Raw genomic sequence first — 20584 nt, forward strand, 5'->3', positions numbered from 1 at the left:
CACCTGCTGACATCAGTCATGAGAAGATGTACCCGCATTCATCTAACATAGGGTTTCCTTCTCTGAACAATGGCGTGGCCTCTCTGATGTCCTACCGTCTCAATCTGACAGCTTGTGATGTTCCTCTGCCTCCAAATCCTAAACCTGCTGTGTTGGACAAGAGCAAAACGTGGAAATATGATTGGCGGCGATTTCATTTGAACGGGACGGCGCAAAACGAGAAGCATTCGGACCCAAGTACTGAAGGAATGAGGTATTTGCGGTCTACAATGACAGAGAAGAGACTGTCAAGTTTGGCTGTACTCAGCATTGAATCAAAACGCACTAAAGCTTTGGATCTTACTAAGTTTGTGAGGCGTTTTGCTGAACAAAATGGTAATCGCGCATTCAGCTGTAATAAACATGTCAACTTGATGCTCTGCTCACGGATGAGCATACAACACTGTTAAAATGATGACCTTACGTGTGTATAACATTTTTCTTCTTTGTGGGGGTCTGCCCCCAAAAAACTGTTTTAAGTCCTGAGAAAGTCAAATAAGATGGTGTGTAAAACTACACTGCCCAGCCAAAAAAAAGTAACCACTTTGATTTAACTAGGCCAGTAGGTAAGGACATTCCACTGGATAATAACTGAAGTATAAAATAATGCATGACTGAAGTGATGTAAAACTCACAGCTCTGTGTTCTGCAGCATCTGATTTATCCTGCGTGTAAAACACAAAGCGCACTCTTCTTTCAGAACGCTGCTTTCTTCTGAGGTTCTTGATTATTTTATCTAGCCTTTATAAATAAACTTTAAAAGTTATCTTCCCCCTTATGCACCATGAATCCAAATAAAAAGTTGATTTGCAATGGAAACATAAGGAACCATCAATCGAACCTAACTAGCTGACAGGTTTCTCTTTCATGAAAAACACAAGCTTTGAAGACTTTAAACACGATATTACGCAAAAGTTGTAATCAAGTGGCACCACTCATTAAAAGGTTCACAGGTTGATAAGTAAAAAGAACAGCAGCCAGCAGAGATATGTTTTATATTTTAATTTATTTCAACATCATCATCATCAGATCTGCATATAATAGTATAAAAATTAGATTTGTGTTAAAGACTGCATCCACAGCGCTGTCTAATGACAGCTGCGGGTAAAGAGGTTGCCTGGCAGCCAGATGGCCACCTCAACCTCTGATCATCGATGACATCATATCCTGCGGTGACCGGCCAGTGTCCATCATCACCATCATCATCACTGGGCCTTTACTGTGTATATCCATCGTTGGCACAGTTGGTTGCGTGGTTTCAGTCCAGAGATGTTTTCTGCTATCACACTGTCTTCCTACATTCAGAGTTCTTGTGGAGGCTGAAGCTGGATATGTCTGTGTGATCACAAAGCCCCTGTTCCTCTGGATGAGTTTGGAACAGATAATGTAGCACCATTCTCCACAATAGGATCTTGATCCAAACTGCATATTTACTACAACTATAACCAGAATAGAAATCACCATAATGTGGCATCGAACTGGTTCTGGAGCTCCATGAAAATAAGTCTTGGTCCATCTTGCCTTGGTTTCAGTGTTGTAGATCAAAACAGCTGGTTAAGACTGGTCCTGTGGGAAGGCTATGGGGTATATTTGGTTGTAGTGTTTCACAAAGTGGACCTCCAGGCCCTCGCTGATGTAGTCTGGCAGGTCAGAGAAGTCCTTCTTGTTCTCTTCTGGCAGGATGATGCAGGTTACTCCAGCACGACGGGCCTAAAGGAGACACGCAAAATCCGGGTCAAACTATTGAGAAATACTAATTTAAAAAATAAAATTATAGCTTTAACCTGAGAGAAGTGGGGTTGAAAGCTTTTTATGTCAGGTTGTCAATTCATCCAAAATCGTAGCCTACAGAAACATCTGTGATTGGCTCAGCTGTTTCAGGGCGTTGAGATGATTGATGCGATTGGTTGGGTGCGTCTTGTACTTACCGCAATCGTTTTTTCTTTGATGCCTCCTACTGGAAGTATTTTTCCAGTTAGTGACACTTCACCTGTCATGGCTACGTTCTGACGCACCGGCCGCTTGGTTGCCAGGGACAACAGTGCTGTGACGATGGTGCAGCCGGCGCTTGGTCCGTCCTTAGGAGTGGCTCCCTGGAAATAAGTAACAAGTGTTGTTGTCAAACAGATAAGATGAAGCATTGCTGCCAGCTACTGTGGATTTTTAATACCATCACAGGATTTTCAAATCAGGTCAATCTGAATAATCTTCCGTCCAACAAAACTCCTATCAAATGTTATTTCTACAACACTGGGTCCAGAAAACGTCTTAAGCCACGTAACATCAATCTCATGCAAAGACTGCTCTCTACTGACCTTGCTCGCCTATAAGTAATGATAGCACGGATGCACTGTTATGAGTGAATGAAACTATAATAAATATTCTAAATTGGAAGAAAAACTAAACAAATATTAGACATTCCAATATGAAAATGAAACCCATAATACTAAGATGTTTTGTCATAGTCTCCCTGTATGCTGACGACCTAGGCCTCTTTTTGTCTAACCCCGAGCAATCAATAACACACACACCAACTCCCGCTTTTAAACTCTGTTGCAGACCTCTCAGGCTACACGTTTGATTTGCAGCTGATTAACTTCTGACAGTAAGAAATATAAAGGCTTTAAAACAATTGCTTGGCATGTCCTTAATCTGAAGATTGTGTGACTTCCACACTATGTACAAGGCAGCAGAAAGAGTGATTTTGGCCATGGCTAATGAAACGTTGTTGGTGTCTACATGGAGGTAAGCGTCTAGTTTGAGGGACGCCAGTAAACACAAATCAAACTTGCGCGATGAAATGCTGCACAAATAAAATGTATTTACCTACTATTTGTCACTAGTAATGTATAAGTAAGAATGTGGAAAGAAAACTAAACACATATAGTGCAGTAGTAGTTCTCCATGGTTACCTCAGGGACATGCAGGTGCAGGTGGGAGTTGACCAGGAAGTTATTTTCTGGTTCCTGGTTCATCAGGAAGGCTCTGGCAAAGGTTGTAGCGATCTTTGCACTTTCCTTCATGACATCGCCCAGCTGACCTGTAGAGGAACAACAGCACTTTAAAGATGCTCTGTTCAGCTAAACATAACAGACATAGTTAACAAACCCCCCCACTCACCGGTCAGCTCCAGAGAGCCCTCTCCTTTAGGGTCAGCAGGGCGCCGTAGAGAGGTCTCGATGAACAACGTCGTCCCCCCTACAAAAAAAGGCAGACCTTCAGCATGTTGTATCTTTTATTGGTATTGGTTTGATGTGTGTATGCGTGTGTCTCTCACCCATAGAAGTCCAGGCCAGCCCCATAACCACTCCAGGTGGCGTGACGTCATACATTCGATCCACTGTGAAAATGGGTTTACCCACGTAGAGCTGCAGGTTGTCAGGGGTAACAGTCACCATGGTTTGTTCGCCGCTCACAATGGAGAACGCCACCTTACGGAACACCTGAGAAACGGACGGAAAAGGTAAAAAAAACACTGGAGGATGTGCCATTGAATAAGCAATTAACTTAAACTTAAAACCTTAAAAAAAACTCTGCATTAGAAAATAGAGTATCATCAGTGTTCACTAAAATAATGTATTGTTAAGGTTTTTACAGTGTCAGCCCAGTGGCTGCATCAGGGACCGGGTCAACACAGCACCTTTTTAAGCGCTGCACCCGACCTCTATTTTCTTAGTGCTACACCGTTTTAGCCACTGTTGGATTCATATTTCACCTTTTGAGAAAAGCGCCGGTGACGTCACACGGGGAATATGAGGAGAAGCTTGGTTTTGACCGTGTCTTTTAAATAGAAGCTGTCATAACAAAGACCGGAAGGCCGGTATGTGGAGCAGATCAGCCGGGGGGGGCACTGAGGGGTTGCTGCCGGTGAGTGTTTTTTACTTTCATCTTCGTTCGCAGATCATGATCCTCTAACAAAACGCTGGGAGATGCCCAGAAAAGCCAGAAAAGCCGCTCTGTGGACACGGGCCGTAAGATGTGTGTGTGTGTGTGTTCACAGAGAGGACAGGCTTGCCTATGATAGTGTGTAGCACGAGTTAGCACAATATAAATACATTGGGGTGAAATTTGAACAAAAGCTATCAAAACAGTATAAAAGCTACTGTGAAAATGAAGTAGGGCCTCCCTGAAAAGGGTGGGGACTTTTTTTCAGTCTGGGGTCCAGAGCGAACGTTGGGCATCACATTCTGATTGATAAATGTTGATGAGGTCCGTGATCGTATTCTGGCTCACGCAGGGATGTTCTTCTCTGAAAACAGCCAGAGCAGAAGAAGCATCTTACCTTTTCTATTTGTTTCTGCAGGTTCCTGACTCCAGACTCCCGGCAGTACTGCCTGATCAGCAGACTGAGGGCGTCGGGGGAGATGGAAACCTTTTCCTCAGTCAGACCACACTGAGAGCGCAGCTGAGGGACCAGGTATTGCTGGATACACAGACAAAAAGTGATGTAGTACATTTTCTACAAACTACTTCTTACCAAATCTATGAGAAAACACCACCACCATCATGACAATTATATAACAATGATCAACAACACCAGGCAAAATAGCATGAAATGATGAACTATGAATATATATATATCCGTTGGTGTTGGTGTTACCTCAGCAATAGCCAGTTTCTCCTGGGCCACATATCCAGACACATTGATCATCTCCATCCTGTCTCTGAGGGGCTCTGGGATGGTGTCAATCACATTGGCCGTGCAGATAAACAGAATCTTGAATGGAGCAGACGAGAAAGGCAGGCTTACACAACTTTTACCCTTTCACTTTGTTCTGAGGAAACCTCCACAGGAGCTTTACTACGCACTACGTAGCAGTGACTTGGGAAATGTACACAAGAGGACACGCTTTTACCTTTGACAGATCTACAGGAACATCCAGGTAGTGGTCCAGGAAGTTGGCGTTCTGTTCGGGGTCCAGCAGCTCCAGCAGGGCAGAGGATGGATCGCCCTGGTAACCGCGCCCCATCTTGTCCACCTGGTAATGACAGGGGCGATAAGGGATATTTTGGGAACCAAGTTAGTGTTGCTCGGGATTCAAGGGAGTTATTTGTCGATGTTGTTCCATTTTGACATGCAAAACGTTCAATATCGATAAACTTAACATAAACAAGGCTCTGTGGTTAGGATGCAGTGTTTCAGGGCTCTGCAAACAGTCATTGACTCCCGCTCCCTTGCTGCTGAGAGCTAGATAACTGACATGTTATACTGACCTCGTCTATGAGCACCAGAGGGTTCTCGGTCTTGGTTTTCTTCAGGCACTGGATAATCTTCCCTGGCATCGCACCAACATACGTTCTCCTGCAGACACACCCACATCAAATTTAAGATAAAGCATGCCCCCATATTTCATCAAATTATAACAAGGGACTCACATTATACTGTAAACTATATCTGGATGATACATATTAGCCAATAAACAAGAAAGTGTAATTATTCTTGCACAATATGATGTTAAATCCACCAGTAAGGCAAGCAGTAACAGCTGTTGATGAAACATTTACTGAATAAGCAGCACATTAACTCGCAGTAAGCTTGCTGTCCCCTTTTATCAACAACCAATATGTTTTACACAGCCATACCAAACTCATTATGCTAATACTGTAGCTAATTTGCAAGCAACCAGCTTCTGGTCCTGTCATCTCTTAACCACAGCGTTAGCAGAGAGGAGGAATTGAAATAATTTATTTCGTAGCCTGTACATGCTAGTTTATAAAAGACACAGCCTGCTCTTTATTAGTTAACATATTAGAAATACATATATTTTTAAATGAGGTTATTTCAAAAGCAAAAGGTTGTTTGTTCTTTGCAGAACATTTACATGCACATAAACCTATATAATACACTACAGGAAAGAGAAAACCCCATCAAGCATGATGGGGCCTCTTTAACATTTTGCCTTTTTTAGTGCATCTGTAGTTGTAACTCATCACATCCAGTTATTTCTAGTCCTTATCCAAATGTTCCCCCATTGAATGACCCAATCCTGCCCAGAGAGGGAGCCATGTGTGTGATACTGACAGTGTAAGCTATCATTAGGACGTTCCGTAATGATAAAAGCAGTTAAGCGTTCCACACCTGTGTCCTTTGATCTCGGCCACATCAGTCATGCCTCCCACGCTGAACCTGTAGTACTGCCTGTTGAGGGCTCTGGCTATGGAGCGGGCGATGGAGGTCTTTCCTACACCCGGGGGCCCGTAGAAGCACAGGATCTTCCCCTGGGTGGAGCCCCGCAGCTGGCTCACTGCGATGAACTCCTGCAGAGAGAGAGGAGGTCATGTTCATCTGCATCAGAAAAAGCTCTGATGTGTGGATATTTGAACGGTATGTGTTTGTGTGTTGCTAACCAAAATGCGCTTCTTGACATCATCCATCCCATAATGGTCTTCCTCCAGAACGTCTTTGGCTGTTGCCAGGGATAGGTTCTCTTCACTGTAGGTCCCCCAGGGCATGCTGGTCAGCCAGTCCAGGTAGTTACGGGTTACACTGAAACACAAAGCAGTTGTTGAGGTTGGTTTGTTTATCCTCATTGGTCGGTTATATTGACAGAGCGACAGCGGCATACTAATGATGAAGCTAAGCTACGTACATTTTAACATTAAAGCTTCCCTGTGGAATCTTTTTTGCAATAATGACCCGTTTACATGCATCCAAGTTCTGTCTACTGTCCGTGTTTCTCTCTGAAACACACCCTATGTACCCTGGCTGCACGATTTGAAAAAAACAAACAAACTGCGATTTATTTATACTTCTCTTTTTCAGAGAATAAGTTATTATGGTGTGATTTTTTAAATAGGATCTGTACCGAACATGTTTTGGCAGGAATACCTCTGCAACTCCACAACACTTTATGGAAATTGTATTTTAATACATATTTAGCATTTAACAAATATTGTACATCCTGCGATTTGGATATTGCACTAGACCGTATTGCGATTGTGATAAAAATAAATGTTGATTATTAATTGTGCAGCCTAAGCATGTAACCACTAGCAAACCTGCTGAGAAAAGTTACTTCCTCAAAACATTATTATTATTAATTTCAAATCTTCCTTGCCAGTCAAAATTGAATGTATGATTTGTCACATGTAATCATGTCAACACCTGGAATAGGGTAAACCCATTTGTAACAATTAGAATATAACAATACAAAAACAAACAAGAACTTACGAATATAAATGACACTTTAAGTTTATCCTAGAGAGGGTAGTCATGAAGTATCCAGATGGAAGTCAACCAAATGACAGAATTATTCAAAGACTGTCTTACACTGATCGGACAAGAAATACACAACACCCACTTGAACTCTGAGGAGTGGTTGTCCAGCAGCCCCAGTTTGTTGAGCTCTTCGTTGATGACGTCCATGATGTGCTGTGGGACCGTCCTCTCTTTGAGCCTCTCTCTGAACTTCTCCTCGATGGCTTCTTTGTCCTCCTTCTCCAGACCCAGCTCCTGCTCACACACACACACACATTAAACACATGAAGCTGCAGGTCTGAGGGACACAGTGACGGACAGACGGACGCTCTTCTCTACCTTCTTGATGATCTTGAGCTGCTCCTGCAGCAGGTACTTCCTGTGGGTCTGTTTGATCTTGTCCTCCACCTGTGAGCAGAGCAAGGACACACATTAAGGAGTGAGGGGGGTGCAGCAGAGCGGTGTATAAAGCCTCCATGTTCAGTGACGACCCCCTACCTCTCGGCCCAGCCGCTGCTGCAGTTTGCTCAGCTCGTACTCCTTCTTCAGCAGAGACAGAGCCTTGTACAGACGCTTCGGGATCTGCAGAGACACACAGCAGCTTTCATAGCATTTACACGCGACACATCAAGAAGGTATTATATTAGATTCAACTTCATTATCATTGCACTGGGACAACCAACTGCAGTTCTAACCAGAAGTGCAAAAGAAGCAGCAAAGAGCAGTTTAATTTATAGGTAGAATTAAAGTATAAATATTTGACAGATACAAAATATCCAAAGTATATACAGTTTCAATAGTATTAATGGTCACAAACACTATTAACAAAACTATAAATATTGAATACACTATAGAGATGTATACAGTATAATGCAAAAAGTATTACATTTTATTTTAGAAATTCAACTTTTTTTCACATCCTCGTTCGTATATATCCTATGTTTATAGTTTATCTAGTAGCAGTAGGTTAGTCTGCTAAAGTGTGACTAACTTATTCTGTATATATTTATATTGTGTATTTGTATTATGTGTACTCTATACTCTGTAGATATATATGTCAGGGTTTCCGCAAGGATTTTTTCTTGCCGGTCAAATGTCCGAACAGAATTTATTTTGCCGGACAAATTTGAAACTTACCGGTCATGTTTCAATAATAATAATAAGAATTGTGTAGCAGAGTTTCCGTTAGCAGGTAATTACCGGACTATGACCGGATATGCTGATATTTAAAACTCAGTTAATGGGGCTCATTTTTATATTGCTTCAGTTTATAATCGTAACAGATCGAAAAATTCAGATTCATTTTTCAATAAATGATGCGCTTCCACAAACAACATAATTATTACATTCAAACAAACTACCGGTACTTGTAGTAGATGAAGTACATTATTCAAAAGTTTACATTAACTTTGAATAATAACACGGGAGAAACGGATCCTCTCTTTTCCTCTCTCCCTCCCTCTCTCTCCTGACAGCCCGTCAGTTTCTCATGCAGCTCGCTAAACAGTGGGCGCGGCTTCAGGTGATCATGCAGAGCTGCGTGTCTCCGTCAGACTCCGCAGCTGATCTGATCTCTCTCTCGCGTCCGGTTATACTTCACTCGCGTTTATGTCCATATCGATCAGATCCAGCTCTCCTGATCGGCCTTTATAGAGCCGATCAAACTATTAAGAGTGAATATCGGCCGATAATGACCGGCGGCCGATCGATCGGAACATCCCTAATTATTACCGGACATTTTGACCGGCAGGTTTTGAATTTACCGGTTTTTAATACATTTTACCAGCTAAAAAAAAAACAGTAATTACCGGCTAACGGAAACCCTGATATATGTATATAAACTGTATGTATACTGTTTGTTTGTTTATTTATATTTTCTTTACTTAGTTTTTACTTAAATTTCATTGTACAAACTTATAATATATCCATTTTCATTTAGCTGTATCTACAGAGTGTGTGTGTGTGTGTGTGTGTGTGTGTGTGTGTGTGTGTGTGTGTGTGAAGATATAAAACATGTAAATAGAAAAGCTGCTGTTCTTTATCAGAAGACCAGAAGTTTATTGGCAATTAACCCACTTAAAACTGTCTCAATAACTCAAACTGAGCCATGTGTATTTTTGTTCAATTGTGGAATGGGCTAAATGCTGCCCCTAGTGGCTGACGGGCTCAAAACGAAAAACTGGGCAGCAATAATCCCTTTCTGATGATGCACATCTAAATAGATTGTTTCCGATTAGGATAGAGTTGTTGAAGTCTAACTGGCTGGTTTTGCAGCTTAATTGTATATGAACCACGAGTCATGCTCACATTGGTCTCCTCCAGGACGTCCTGCAGCTCCTGGGACTCGGCTCCTGTCAGAGCTGCTCCCATGTCACTGAGGTAGATGGGATTATCCACCACTCTCTGCCCAGCCTGCATCATCTGGAGCACCGACTCTCTGACACACACACACACACACACACAAGAACATTTCAGAAAGGAGACCGCTTATATTTTAGCATCATCACATTTGGATACCTTCCTGCTGATCTGAGACTTAATCAAATACTGACTACACATTACATTCTCACATAGAAAGGCAAATGAAAAGTTACATCGAAATTGCCTTAAGAACATTAAAGGCTAAGTGCGAAATCTGCGAATAGCAAATTAAATAATGTTAATAAAAAAAGAGAGGTTAGTGTGTAAATGCATTATTACAATAATTTTGCCGTACTGTGCATACAATTCTCCACCTGCTCCATTTTATTTAATTGTTTTTGTATTCATATTTTCTTTCTATGTAAAAATGATGTGGATACAGCTGAAAGAAAAATGGGAACAGGCTAAAGTGTTACTATGTTCGTATAAATCGCTAAATCTAAATAATCACAACCAAAATGAAAATGATACAACGTTTTGATGACAGATTGTGACAGATAATGCAGTAAGGAGTTAGGACAGACCTGTAGAGTGGGTTCAGAGCGATGATGTCCCTGATGGTCTTCACTATCTCTGCGGTCAGCGCCTGCAGAACACACACATCATACACACACACATCAGATTAGTTTCTTCATCTTTCCATTTCCCTCCTGTTGGTTCCCTGGAATGTGAGTTCTGTACCTTGACTTCCTCTGTGACGGTGAACTGTTCGTGTTGAATGTTGTCCACCTCCACCATCAGGATGTCAGAGGAGGACAGAGGCTGGAGCTCTGGAGTCAGGTCTGCTTCTGAAATCTGACAAAAAACAACAGAGCTGAAATCACAACCTTATATAAAACTACAATTCATCATCATTTTACTACAGCTAGATGAATTTCCCCATTGGATAAAGCACCGTCATTGCCCTTTTGTGGCTTCTATATAACAGTTTCTGAAAAATGTGGATATGTCTAAAGAACTGAACAGAGAGAAAGAGCGACCTTTTTATTTGTTTGTACTTCTTTGCTTTAAGTGCCGTCATTTGATAAGACACTTCACCCCAAATTGCTCCTGTGGGGACTGCCCGCATGCGGTATTAAGTGTATTTAAGTCGCTTTGGGTAATGTAATTGCATTTATATATTTCATTCAAAGGTGTTATTGTCTTAATTAACTTATGTTTTTAAATATTGCAACGTATCTCTTTTACCATGGTGAACTTTGCCTTATTGTTTAATATTAATATATTAGTCAACCCTTTTTATTTTTCTGCACCGTACTGTTGCTGCTTTAACACAGTTCTTTTTTTGTGACCAACTTTTTAATTTTTTTATTGTTTTTTGCCCTCGCAGAGGGACTTATATACACAGATACAAATTATATAGACAATAATACAAAAAGAAAAAAAATAATATAGGGAATCCCTTTCCCATGCCACTTGTCCCTCCCCCTTCCCACCCATCTTGCCATTTCACAGAAAATCCTACCTGATGTTTGTTTGCATTCGTCTGAGTTCATCTATCTATTATATTATATATATTATTTATATTATAGCATAACAATGTATCCACATCAAATACATTCATTCCTTTTTTTTCCACTTAACATTTAATCTGTTTAAACTTAAAGGGGACCTATCATGCAAAATGCACTTTGTGATGTCTTTTATACATAAATATGTGTCCCCGGTGCGTCGGGGAACTCACGCAGTGTCAGAAAATAAAACCCTCTCTCTTTTCCTCCGTACCCAAATCTTTTAAAAACGGGGGTACAACGAGCGGATACAGATTTGCTGCCGATCTGACGTCAAATCGGCGGCGGACCCACAGAAAGTTACTATCAGAAACAATGCCTGACGTGTTTTGGACGTAATCTCGTTTTAGTTTACATTAGCAAGCCTCGCTAACACTCAGAGCTAACCTGTTCTGTAGAGCACATGTCTTTAAAAAGCAGGAAATAAAAAAAGGAACTCACCTTGTGATAAACCCGCACGAGAAAAAGCATTTGAGCTCCATACTGTTTCAGAAATAATTTTTGATGTGGTTTCGAACAGGATGGCGTTTTATCACAGCAGAATTTAACTTTATCTCCGGTAGAATTCTGATCAGGCATTAGCTCCGCCTCATCTTTTTTTTTTTTCAAGCTAAGGACCCAAAATCCGCGTTTCTCTAACAGGGCTGCAAAAGAGTGGTATGAGCAGTATGAGGCATGGCTATAATGGGTGATCTGTTTGGTATTTTAAGCAAAAAACTTCACAGACATGTTTTGTACAGGTATGGCCCTACAATATATTTTTCCAATATAGCATAATAGGTCTAAGTATGTGGGGGTTTCCATCGTATTACAATTATTTTTTTGGCTGCTGTTAGACCAGCGAAAAGCACCCTTTTCTGATGGTTCTGTAGGTCAAGAGAAGAATCATCATTCAACAATACAATATTTGGGAGACAGGGTATGTGAACTCCAATAATCTCAGATACAATGTCAATAACTTGTTTCCAGAACGTTCTTACTGCAGTACATTCATAAACCATGTGTACATATGTGCCAATAGTCTTTTGGTTACAGAGAAGGCATATGGGGCTTGGAATCATCCTTAATTGACAGCATTTTCTGGTTGACAGGTAATATCTGTGTATCGTTTTATACTGTATCAATTGGTGATTGTGGTTACGCGATGTTAAGGAGATATTATTCCATATTCTCTTCCAATCAATAGTCTGCGTGTCATTTTTTAGACCTGCGTTCCATACTGCAGAGATGCCAATATATCCAGTTAGTTTATCTTGCAGCTTTTTATATATATATATATATATATGAAGTAGTGCCGCTCACACCGTTTGAACTTAATATGACCTTAACTAATTGATGTATTGGCAGAGGTTGATTCCAAGGAACTCCATATGTGCGCATGGCAGTACGTAGTTGCAAATAGAAAAAGAAAAAAGAGCCAGGCACATTATACGTGTCTTTCAATTATTGGAAGGACATCAAGCCGTTGTCGTTGGTTATGTCAGAAAGATAATTTATTCCTTGGTAGGGATGGGTATCGTTAAGGTTTTAACGATACTACTACTTTTATCGATACCGCTTATCGATCCGGTCCTTTAACGGTGCTTTTATCGGTTCTTTTGGAGAGAAAAAATAAGGTAAATTAACTAACAAATTGTGAACAAAACTAACATTTCTTTTTATTTAAATACATAATATTTCACATCAAAAGAAACAACAATGTTTTAACAAATCGTATTAAATAATCTGATGACAGTATAGCTGAAACTTTAACAAAATAAATAACTCAGTTGCCTCTAATCATTAACCCATGTTTGTATAATTGAGTTAGCTCCGTGTGTTGCTGCTAGCATACATAACACCTGACGTGGAAACGTTACTCGTGGATGGGGCTACAGAGCTACTAGAGAGACAGTCGAACCCGGTGCATTTCTCCGTCTGAATGTGGTGCACTTTTGCTAAATGTTTAGACAAATTGCTTGTGTTACCGCCCTTACATGCTAAACTCTTATTGCACTTTTGGTAACGAGCATTGTCCACATCGAGACGGGTAAAGTTTAACCACACCTCGGAGCGCGTTCTCTCCGCCATCTCCTCTGTGTGTGTGTGTTGCTGCATGTAGCAGAGCGTGTGTGTAAACTGCCCCGCCCCCTCGCACACAGGCGGGAGAGAGAGATCTCTCGTCTGGATTGGAAAGATCGAAAATAATCATAGATGCATTTCGTAGTCTTATTGCATATTAGAAACGGAGTTGGCGACACTAAAACTGCAACATAATGTTTGTGTAGCAATAATACACATGACATATTTTTTACATGTCTCCAGTACCGATAAAAAGACCGATAACGTCAGAGCTTAACGGTACCACGGTATTTAATAATTCAGCCCCAGGGCCCGTTTAATACTGGGGCTCGGTAACCATTCCTATTCCTCGGGTTTGCCATTGTGGGAATTGGATTGCTTTTTTTCCAATACGTAGTACAGGTTATGAAAAATGTGTATGTTACTATGCCAATCTACAGACCAATTGCACAATTTCTCTACATGTTTCCACACTTTCACAGCTTGGCCAATAATTGGTCCAAATGTTTGCATACAGTCATATGGCGACATGGCAGAAAATAAGACATCACCAAGTTTAAGGGGATAGACTATACTTCTTTCAATTTTAATCCAAGGTACATTGGTGCTTTCATCCATCCAGTTTTTCAAGGCTCGAAGCGTGAAGGAATAATAATAGAGCTCGAGATTGGGAACATTAAGGCCTCCACTGTTTTTGTCATATTGTAGAACTTTGTATCTGATTCTTGGGTATTGGTTTTTCCAAATATATTTTGAAATCCTATTCTGAAGTTTGTCCCAAAAACCGTCTGGTGGAGATAAAGGTAACATACTAGCTAAGAAATTGACTCTTGGTAGAACATTCATCTTTACGATTCAAATTCGTCCTGCTAAAGAAATTGTTATATTAATCCACTTTTTTAGGTAATCTTTAATTGTTGTATACATTCTTTTGTACTTCTTTGCTACTATTGTGTCTAATGAGGCATATATATCGATTCCCAAATACTTAAAAGTGTTGGACGATCTGCAATTCTGTATTTAGGTTTAGTTCAACCATGGCACTATTGAGGGGTAAAAGACATGATTTATTCAAATTGATCTTGTAACCAGATATTGAACTAAATTGGGTAGAAATATTTAACAGCTTAGGAAGCGTAGTTGGTACCTCGTCCAAGTACAGTAGTAGATCATCCGCATATAACGAAATGTTGTGGTCTGTCTCTTTTACAACTATCTGTTTTACTTCTTTGGATAGTCTTATTTTCTGTGCAAGCGGTTCTAGAGAAATTGCAAACAGAAGCGCGGAGACGGAGCAACCTTGCCGTGTGCCACGTAGAATTGGAAATCTAGGTGACCACTGATTGCCTGTCAGAACCATAGCACTTGGATTATTATATAGGATCTTCAACATAATCATACATTTTGCCCCAAAACCCATTCTTTGCATTGTATGCCACAAAAATGGCCATTCTAGCCTATCAAAAGCTTTTTCAGCATCAACTGATAATGCAGCGCAAGGCGATGTTATGTCTGCTGCAAAATGAACAACATGCAGTAGTCTCCTGATATTATCTGATGAGAATCGGTTTTTCATGAAGCCTGTTTGGTCATAATGAACTAATGTTGGAAGGACTTTCTCCAATCGTCGAGCTATTACTTTGGCATAAGTTTGATTTCTGAATTTATAAGTGATATTGGTCTAAAACTTGTGCATACATTCGGGTCTTTCACACAGTTATAAAGGATTTCAGATTTTGATACAGAAGTAAAAAGAAAAAAAGTTTGACATACAGTATGTGAGTGGTGGGTTCAGGAGTCTACAATCTTATTGCCTTTGTGATAAAAAAAACTGTCCCAGAGTCCGGTGGTCTTTGTGCGGAGGCTAGCCGAACAGCACTCAAAGCTTAAATCAATGTTTGCTGAAAAAATACACTCATGGCCACACAGCTCAAATCAGGCTATTTTTACCATGGAGGATGGAGGTCACAGATGGAGAGCGTGTTGTTGTTGTTACATACCGACAGCATGTGTAAAGGCTTCAGATGTCACAAACCTTTTCCTGGACCTGCTCCGCTGCAGGGGCCGCCGCGTCCTTGCGGTTCTGTTTGGATCTGCGTCTGGGTGTTGTTTTGGGTTGGGACTCTGTCTCAGACTCGGACAACACAGGTTCCGCCTCCACCTCCTCAGGCTCCACCTCCAGCTGTTTAGTGATCCGGATCCTGACAAAGGATAACATGTAAAGAGCAGAGGTCCACACAAGGTACGGAAACTGTTTGACTTGTAAGAAAAAGTCTATACATTTTCTATCCAACCAATGACTACGCCCGTTTCTAACCTGCGGTGTCCCATGACGATCATCCTCAGCTTGTCTCCCAGGTCCTGCATCTCATGGATCTGGACAAAGGTGCCTGTAGAGTAGATGGAATCCAGAGACTCCACCACATCTGACTCATCACTGCAGGAGACACACAGACGTGTTGTTAGCCCATTTCACAGGTCACTGCACTCATTGATTAGTCTTCATGACACACTGCCCATTAAAGTAGATCCAAGCAGATACAAATGATGGATGGAAAGATTATCTGCAGACCAAAGACAAGATGAAAACAAGTCCTCCAGGAAGGAATCTGCTTGTATGGTGCATACATAGACACAGTAAGAGAAATTAAATTATAAGAAAATAACCAAAAATAAATATATTAAAAAATAACTACTGTAAAAAATGACAAAAAAAAAGACAACCAATTATATTTTCTGTTCTTAGTTTTTTGCATATCTAGATTTTGTGTAAATATTTCTCTATATTTTTTAATGTTAAAATAGTTTTTATAAAAGTGATATTTTATTCTTACAATTAAATGTATATTACTGTGTCTATGTATGAACCGCACATACACCAAAGCAAGTATGTGTATGTGTGAACCTACCTGGCAATAAACCTGTTTTTAAAGATGATTCTGACTCTAATAAAGCCCCTCTAATGTCACAGAAATGTACTCCCTTTCAAAAACAGTTGAAAATACTGACACTGACTATTAACCCCTCCCACATTACTATTTCATTTAATTTCAAACCTTTATTTAACCAGATTGGTCCCATTGAGATCATAGATCTCTTTTTCAAGGGAGACCTGCAGCATATAGGTTCCACATGAAACATAAAACAATAAAGGACATCATACATTATATTTACAGGATACATTTACATAGTTATAGACATTTACAAGTACCCATAGTATCAACGAGCATTTCATTTAGCCTAGCTTAACTATGCGTTACGTCATGTGTTACATGATGTAACCATTCCTCTTACAAAATATAACCTGGCAAATTATACAGTATAATTTTGCAGATTTATGTTCGATAATTCTTATTTTGAAAGTGCACGGCTCTTTCACTTTAATTTCTGATTTATTGCACATGTTTTATTTTTCCGAGTAATTAGTCATATTCTTGCCGTACTTATTTTTCGAAAAAATGTATATATATATATGTAGTTATTGTAAATATTTATTTTATATTTGTAAAAAAAAAATTTATATTTCTTCAATATTTGCTCCTTTTTAAAACCTAATTCATCTTATTGTGTTTACATGTGCACCAAAGCAAATATGTAAATAAACCTGATTTCTGACTTCCTGAAGCTGATTCAAAATAAAAGTCTCCTATTGGCAAATTGATCCAAAGCTTTTATTGTGAAGTTGCAACAAAAATAAATGTTGAGCATACAGACAAGCTATCCAATTAACACTGAAGTTTCACACAAAAAAGTGCTAAAGCTCCGACCATCAGTGATCACAGCAGCCATGTTTCCACTTACCTATCATCTTTCTTCAGGAAGACTCCGGCATACGGCTGGGCCAGACGAACCTTCCTCCTCAGCAGCTCCATCAGCTCTTTGTTCTTCACCTGAAAGCAACAAACACACACTCATCACACACTGCGACTCAGCACTGAAAACACAGACCTAGGAGCTTTGGTCTTCTGCTGAAATATCTGATGTACCCAACATGATTCGTCATAATAAGTCTCCATCCACAATTCATTTTCTGTCTTACACATCTAATCAACATATTTTCCATATTTAAAGAAGCTGTTTGTCAGAGATGCACTCCTTTCTAAAATGTGAAACGTTCAATGAAACAACTAACATGTATTTAACTCTGTAATCCCAGGTTTCAAAAACGTTATGACATCTCAAAATTAAAAATACTAGTAGGAGAAGAAGAAGAGGAATATTGCTACCCTATAGGTTTCAACATGCCACATCCTGAGGGACAGACACACACTTTTACATGAGACAAGTTATGCGTCTGCCTGCACAACATGAGGGAATCTAACTGAAATGCTCAATTTACATCTCTTTTGTTTAATTTTTAGTTATGTATTATGTGAATATGTGTTATATCCTGCAATATAATGATTTATGTTGTTCTTTTTCTTTTTAGTCACTTAAAACGTTTAAGAAACGGGATGGAGTAAAGGAAATAGTTTAAGGGTATTTTCCAAATGAATATGTAAAGATGCTATTGTCATTGTCATATTTGTAAAATGCTTTGGCAATAATGTCATTATGGTCATACCAATAAAGCTATTTAAATTAGAATTTTAGAGACAGTTAGAGACAGATACATATGAGAGAGACAGATAAAGAGAGACAGATAAAGAGAGACATACTGTATAGACTGTATTTAGAGAGAGAGAGTCAGATAGAATATTAAAGAGACACATAGAGACATTAAGATAAAGTAAGAGAGAGATGATGAGTTTTCCTCCACAGATTACATGTTGCTGTGTGGTTGCATCATCCCGTGTCCTTGAACGCAGCACAGCCCCTCACCTCTATGATCTTGATGAAGCGGGGGAACACCGGGTTCCTGCTAACAGCGATCAGCGGGACATTCGGAAACACCTCCGGGACCATCATGGGGGTGAGAGCCGTCATCTGTGGTCCATTATACGGTACTCCCCCTTCTCCCCCGGACTCCTCTCCCCCAGAGCCGGTACTGTCCCCTCCGTCCCCGGAGAACCCCGCGCCGCCGGCCCGGTTCCCGTACATCCTGTCCTGGACCCAGTAAGGTGGAGAGTTCGCTGAGAGTAGCTCGGTCCGTCCATGGAGAACGGCACCGACCCGCATCCAGCGGTGAGGTCTGACGGTCAGCCTGCAGCCAGCTTTCATCGCGGAGCTGAGCGGAGAGCTGGAGGAGAACCGGGGGGGCTGGAGCCGGCTCGGTGCGGGTGTGTCGGTCCATAGGGTCCGACTGATGCCACTGCTGCTGCCGGGACATTTTAATTTCATTAAACTAGCCCAGTTTCTGTGGAGCTGTCCAGCAGCGCCGAGCATCTTCATGCAGGTCGCCATGTTGATCTGGAGCTTTCTACCGCACGTGACATACGTTCTTCCGGCAGCGTTTGATGACGTACAAATGTTTTTATGCAACGACTGCTAGAGAATGTTTTGAAGGTTAATTGAAAAGTTTGAGGTTAGCCAGAGAAATGGTTTACCAATAGCGCAGGGTGGAATACAAATGAGCACATTTGTTATGTTATTCTATACCTTTATTCATACCACACAACTTATTTAGTGGGAATGCTGATACAGCATTCCCACTATATGTTCTTCTACGGACAAAATTATTATTATTCCGCCGGAACTTTGCACCTCTTCTCCTCCTGCATTCAACATCGCAGAAACTCCGTTCAAACATCAAAACGTTCAGCTCGGTCGGGAATCGATGGCTATTACTTTTATCATTCATAACTTTCATAATTCCAGAGATACATCCCATAATTCATCACATTTTTAACCATTGAAGTCAATGGAGAAAATCTTCAGACTTGAACAATCTTCATGCGACTTCAACTGCTAACTGTTCATTCATACTTTCACTCAGAAACCTCATTCCAACTTTAAAATGTTACACATCTTTCTGACATTATTCGTGTAACACAACTTTTAAATCTGATTCTTACTTTTAGAGATATTAAACATTGTTCAGACCTTGGTAAAGAGGCTTTCTTCAGATTTGAACATTAACTAGAGTGCGTGATGTCACAGCTAGAGGGTAGGAAATCTTGAAATTTGCCTTCATATTTTTTTTTAAAAACTGCCATAATTCCCAAACCCTACATTCCTGAGACATAATTTTTCATGACAAACGTAGGAAAACATCTCGTAGCTTGAAAAATGACAAATAATTAAGCAAAATAATGAAACAAAATGGCTCTTGAGGGCATGAAGTGACAAAAACGTTCAACATGTCTCCATTAAAACCCATTGTAATTTCAGGCTGATATTTCCTCACAGCAGCAGCCGCACACCTTTACTGTAGTTAAACTGCCAAAAAGGCCACATTATTAACCCGAAAGTACACAAAAATTACACTTCAGATACTCAACTTCCTTGACATGCTTCACGTTTTGAAATTTCACAGATATCTGTTATGGTTCTTCCACAAAACGTTCACATGTAAGAGCTTTATCTCTCATTCAGAACAATGCAAACCTTTGATCTCTACAGAGCTCGTTAGCTCAACTATAAACACCTGTGTAATGGAACACGATGATGTCATCACTCCAACTGACAGCAGTCTTCTTCTTCTTCTTCTTCTTTGGTGTTTATTGGCGGTTGGCAAACCAACTTGTAGGTGCATTACCGCCACCAACTGGACTGGAGTGTGGACAAGAGACTATGCAGAAAACAATAAACAAAATTAATAAAAACAAATAAAAACAAACAAACAAACAAAACAAAACAAAACAAAACAAAACAAAACAAAAAAGGAACCAAAACTCTAGATTATTTTAAATGTATCAATTTCTCTTAGAAACGTAATAATCTCACATACATATTGCCTGATGTTTTCCCTAACAGCCCTGATAGCGAAAAGTCATGGAATTTTGCTTTCTTCAGTGTCTGGAAAAGCTAGTACTATATTTCCTGCAAAACAGTTTCTGGCTGGCTACAGTGTATACACTTTCCGGTTGGATGCTTTCCTATTCTACTTAATGTATGATTGAGCCCTGTATGACCTATTCTCATCCGAGAAATGACATTTTCCTCCCTTCTTTTAAACCCCACCTTCCTTCCATCCCCCACATACCTTTGAATTTTATAAAGATGTCTTCCTGTATCACTAAGGTCCCAATGTTCTTGCCATGTTGTTTGTGCATATTTATGTATGAATGTTTTAACCTCCGCTTTGCTAAGTGGAACTTCTATGTCTATGTTCATAATTCTGAGTGTTTGTTTGGCCAGAATATCCACCTGTTCATTACCCTCCACACCAACATGAGCAGGAACCCAGATTAAACGAGTTGCTATGCCTTTGATTTGCATTTTATATAAAATTAGAAATATTTCATTTATTATG

The 20584-nt window shown here is 40.2% G+C and overlaps 1 protein-coding gene across 1 annotated transcript; it reads right to left on the minus strand.

Moving 5' to 3' along the window:
• Nucleotides 1-1026: 1026 nt before the first annotated feature.
• On the minus strand, nucleotides 1027-18586 carry lonp1 (lon peptidase 1, mitochondrial). The gene is made up of 21 exons (XM_034140774.1): nucleotides 18052-18586; nucleotides 17032-17120; nucleotides 15548-15667; nucleotides 15266-15431; nucleotides 10340-10453; nucleotides 10183-10244; nucleotides 9545-9674; nucleotides 7736-7819; nucleotides 7577-7645; nucleotides 7341-7492; nucleotides 6388-6526; nucleotides 6119-6297; nucleotides 5254-5341; nucleotides 4896-5018; nucleotides 4640-4756; nucleotides 4322-4462; nucleotides 3317-3482; nucleotides 3160-3237; nucleotides 2952-3079; nucleotides 1968-2132; nucleotides 1027-1749 (listed from the first exon to the last, which is right to left on the minus strand). The coding sequence occupies exons 1-21, from the start codon at nucleotides 18571-18573 to the stop codon at nucleotides 1594-1596; spliced, it is 2988 nt and encodes a 995-aa protein (XP_033996665.1). The 5' UTR covers nucleotides 18574-18586; the 3' UTR covers nucleotides 1027-1593.
• Nucleotides 18587-20584: the final 1998 nt, after the last annotated feature.

This window comes from Trematomus bernacchii, unplaced genomic scaffold (genome assembly GCF_902827165.1).
Source record: "Trematomus bernacchii unplaced genomic scaffold, fTreBer1.1, whole genome shotgun sequence".
NCBI classification, from domain to species: domain Eukaryota; kingdom Metazoa; phylum Chordata; class Actinopteri; order Perciformes; family Nototheniidae; genus Trematomus; species Trematomus bernacchii.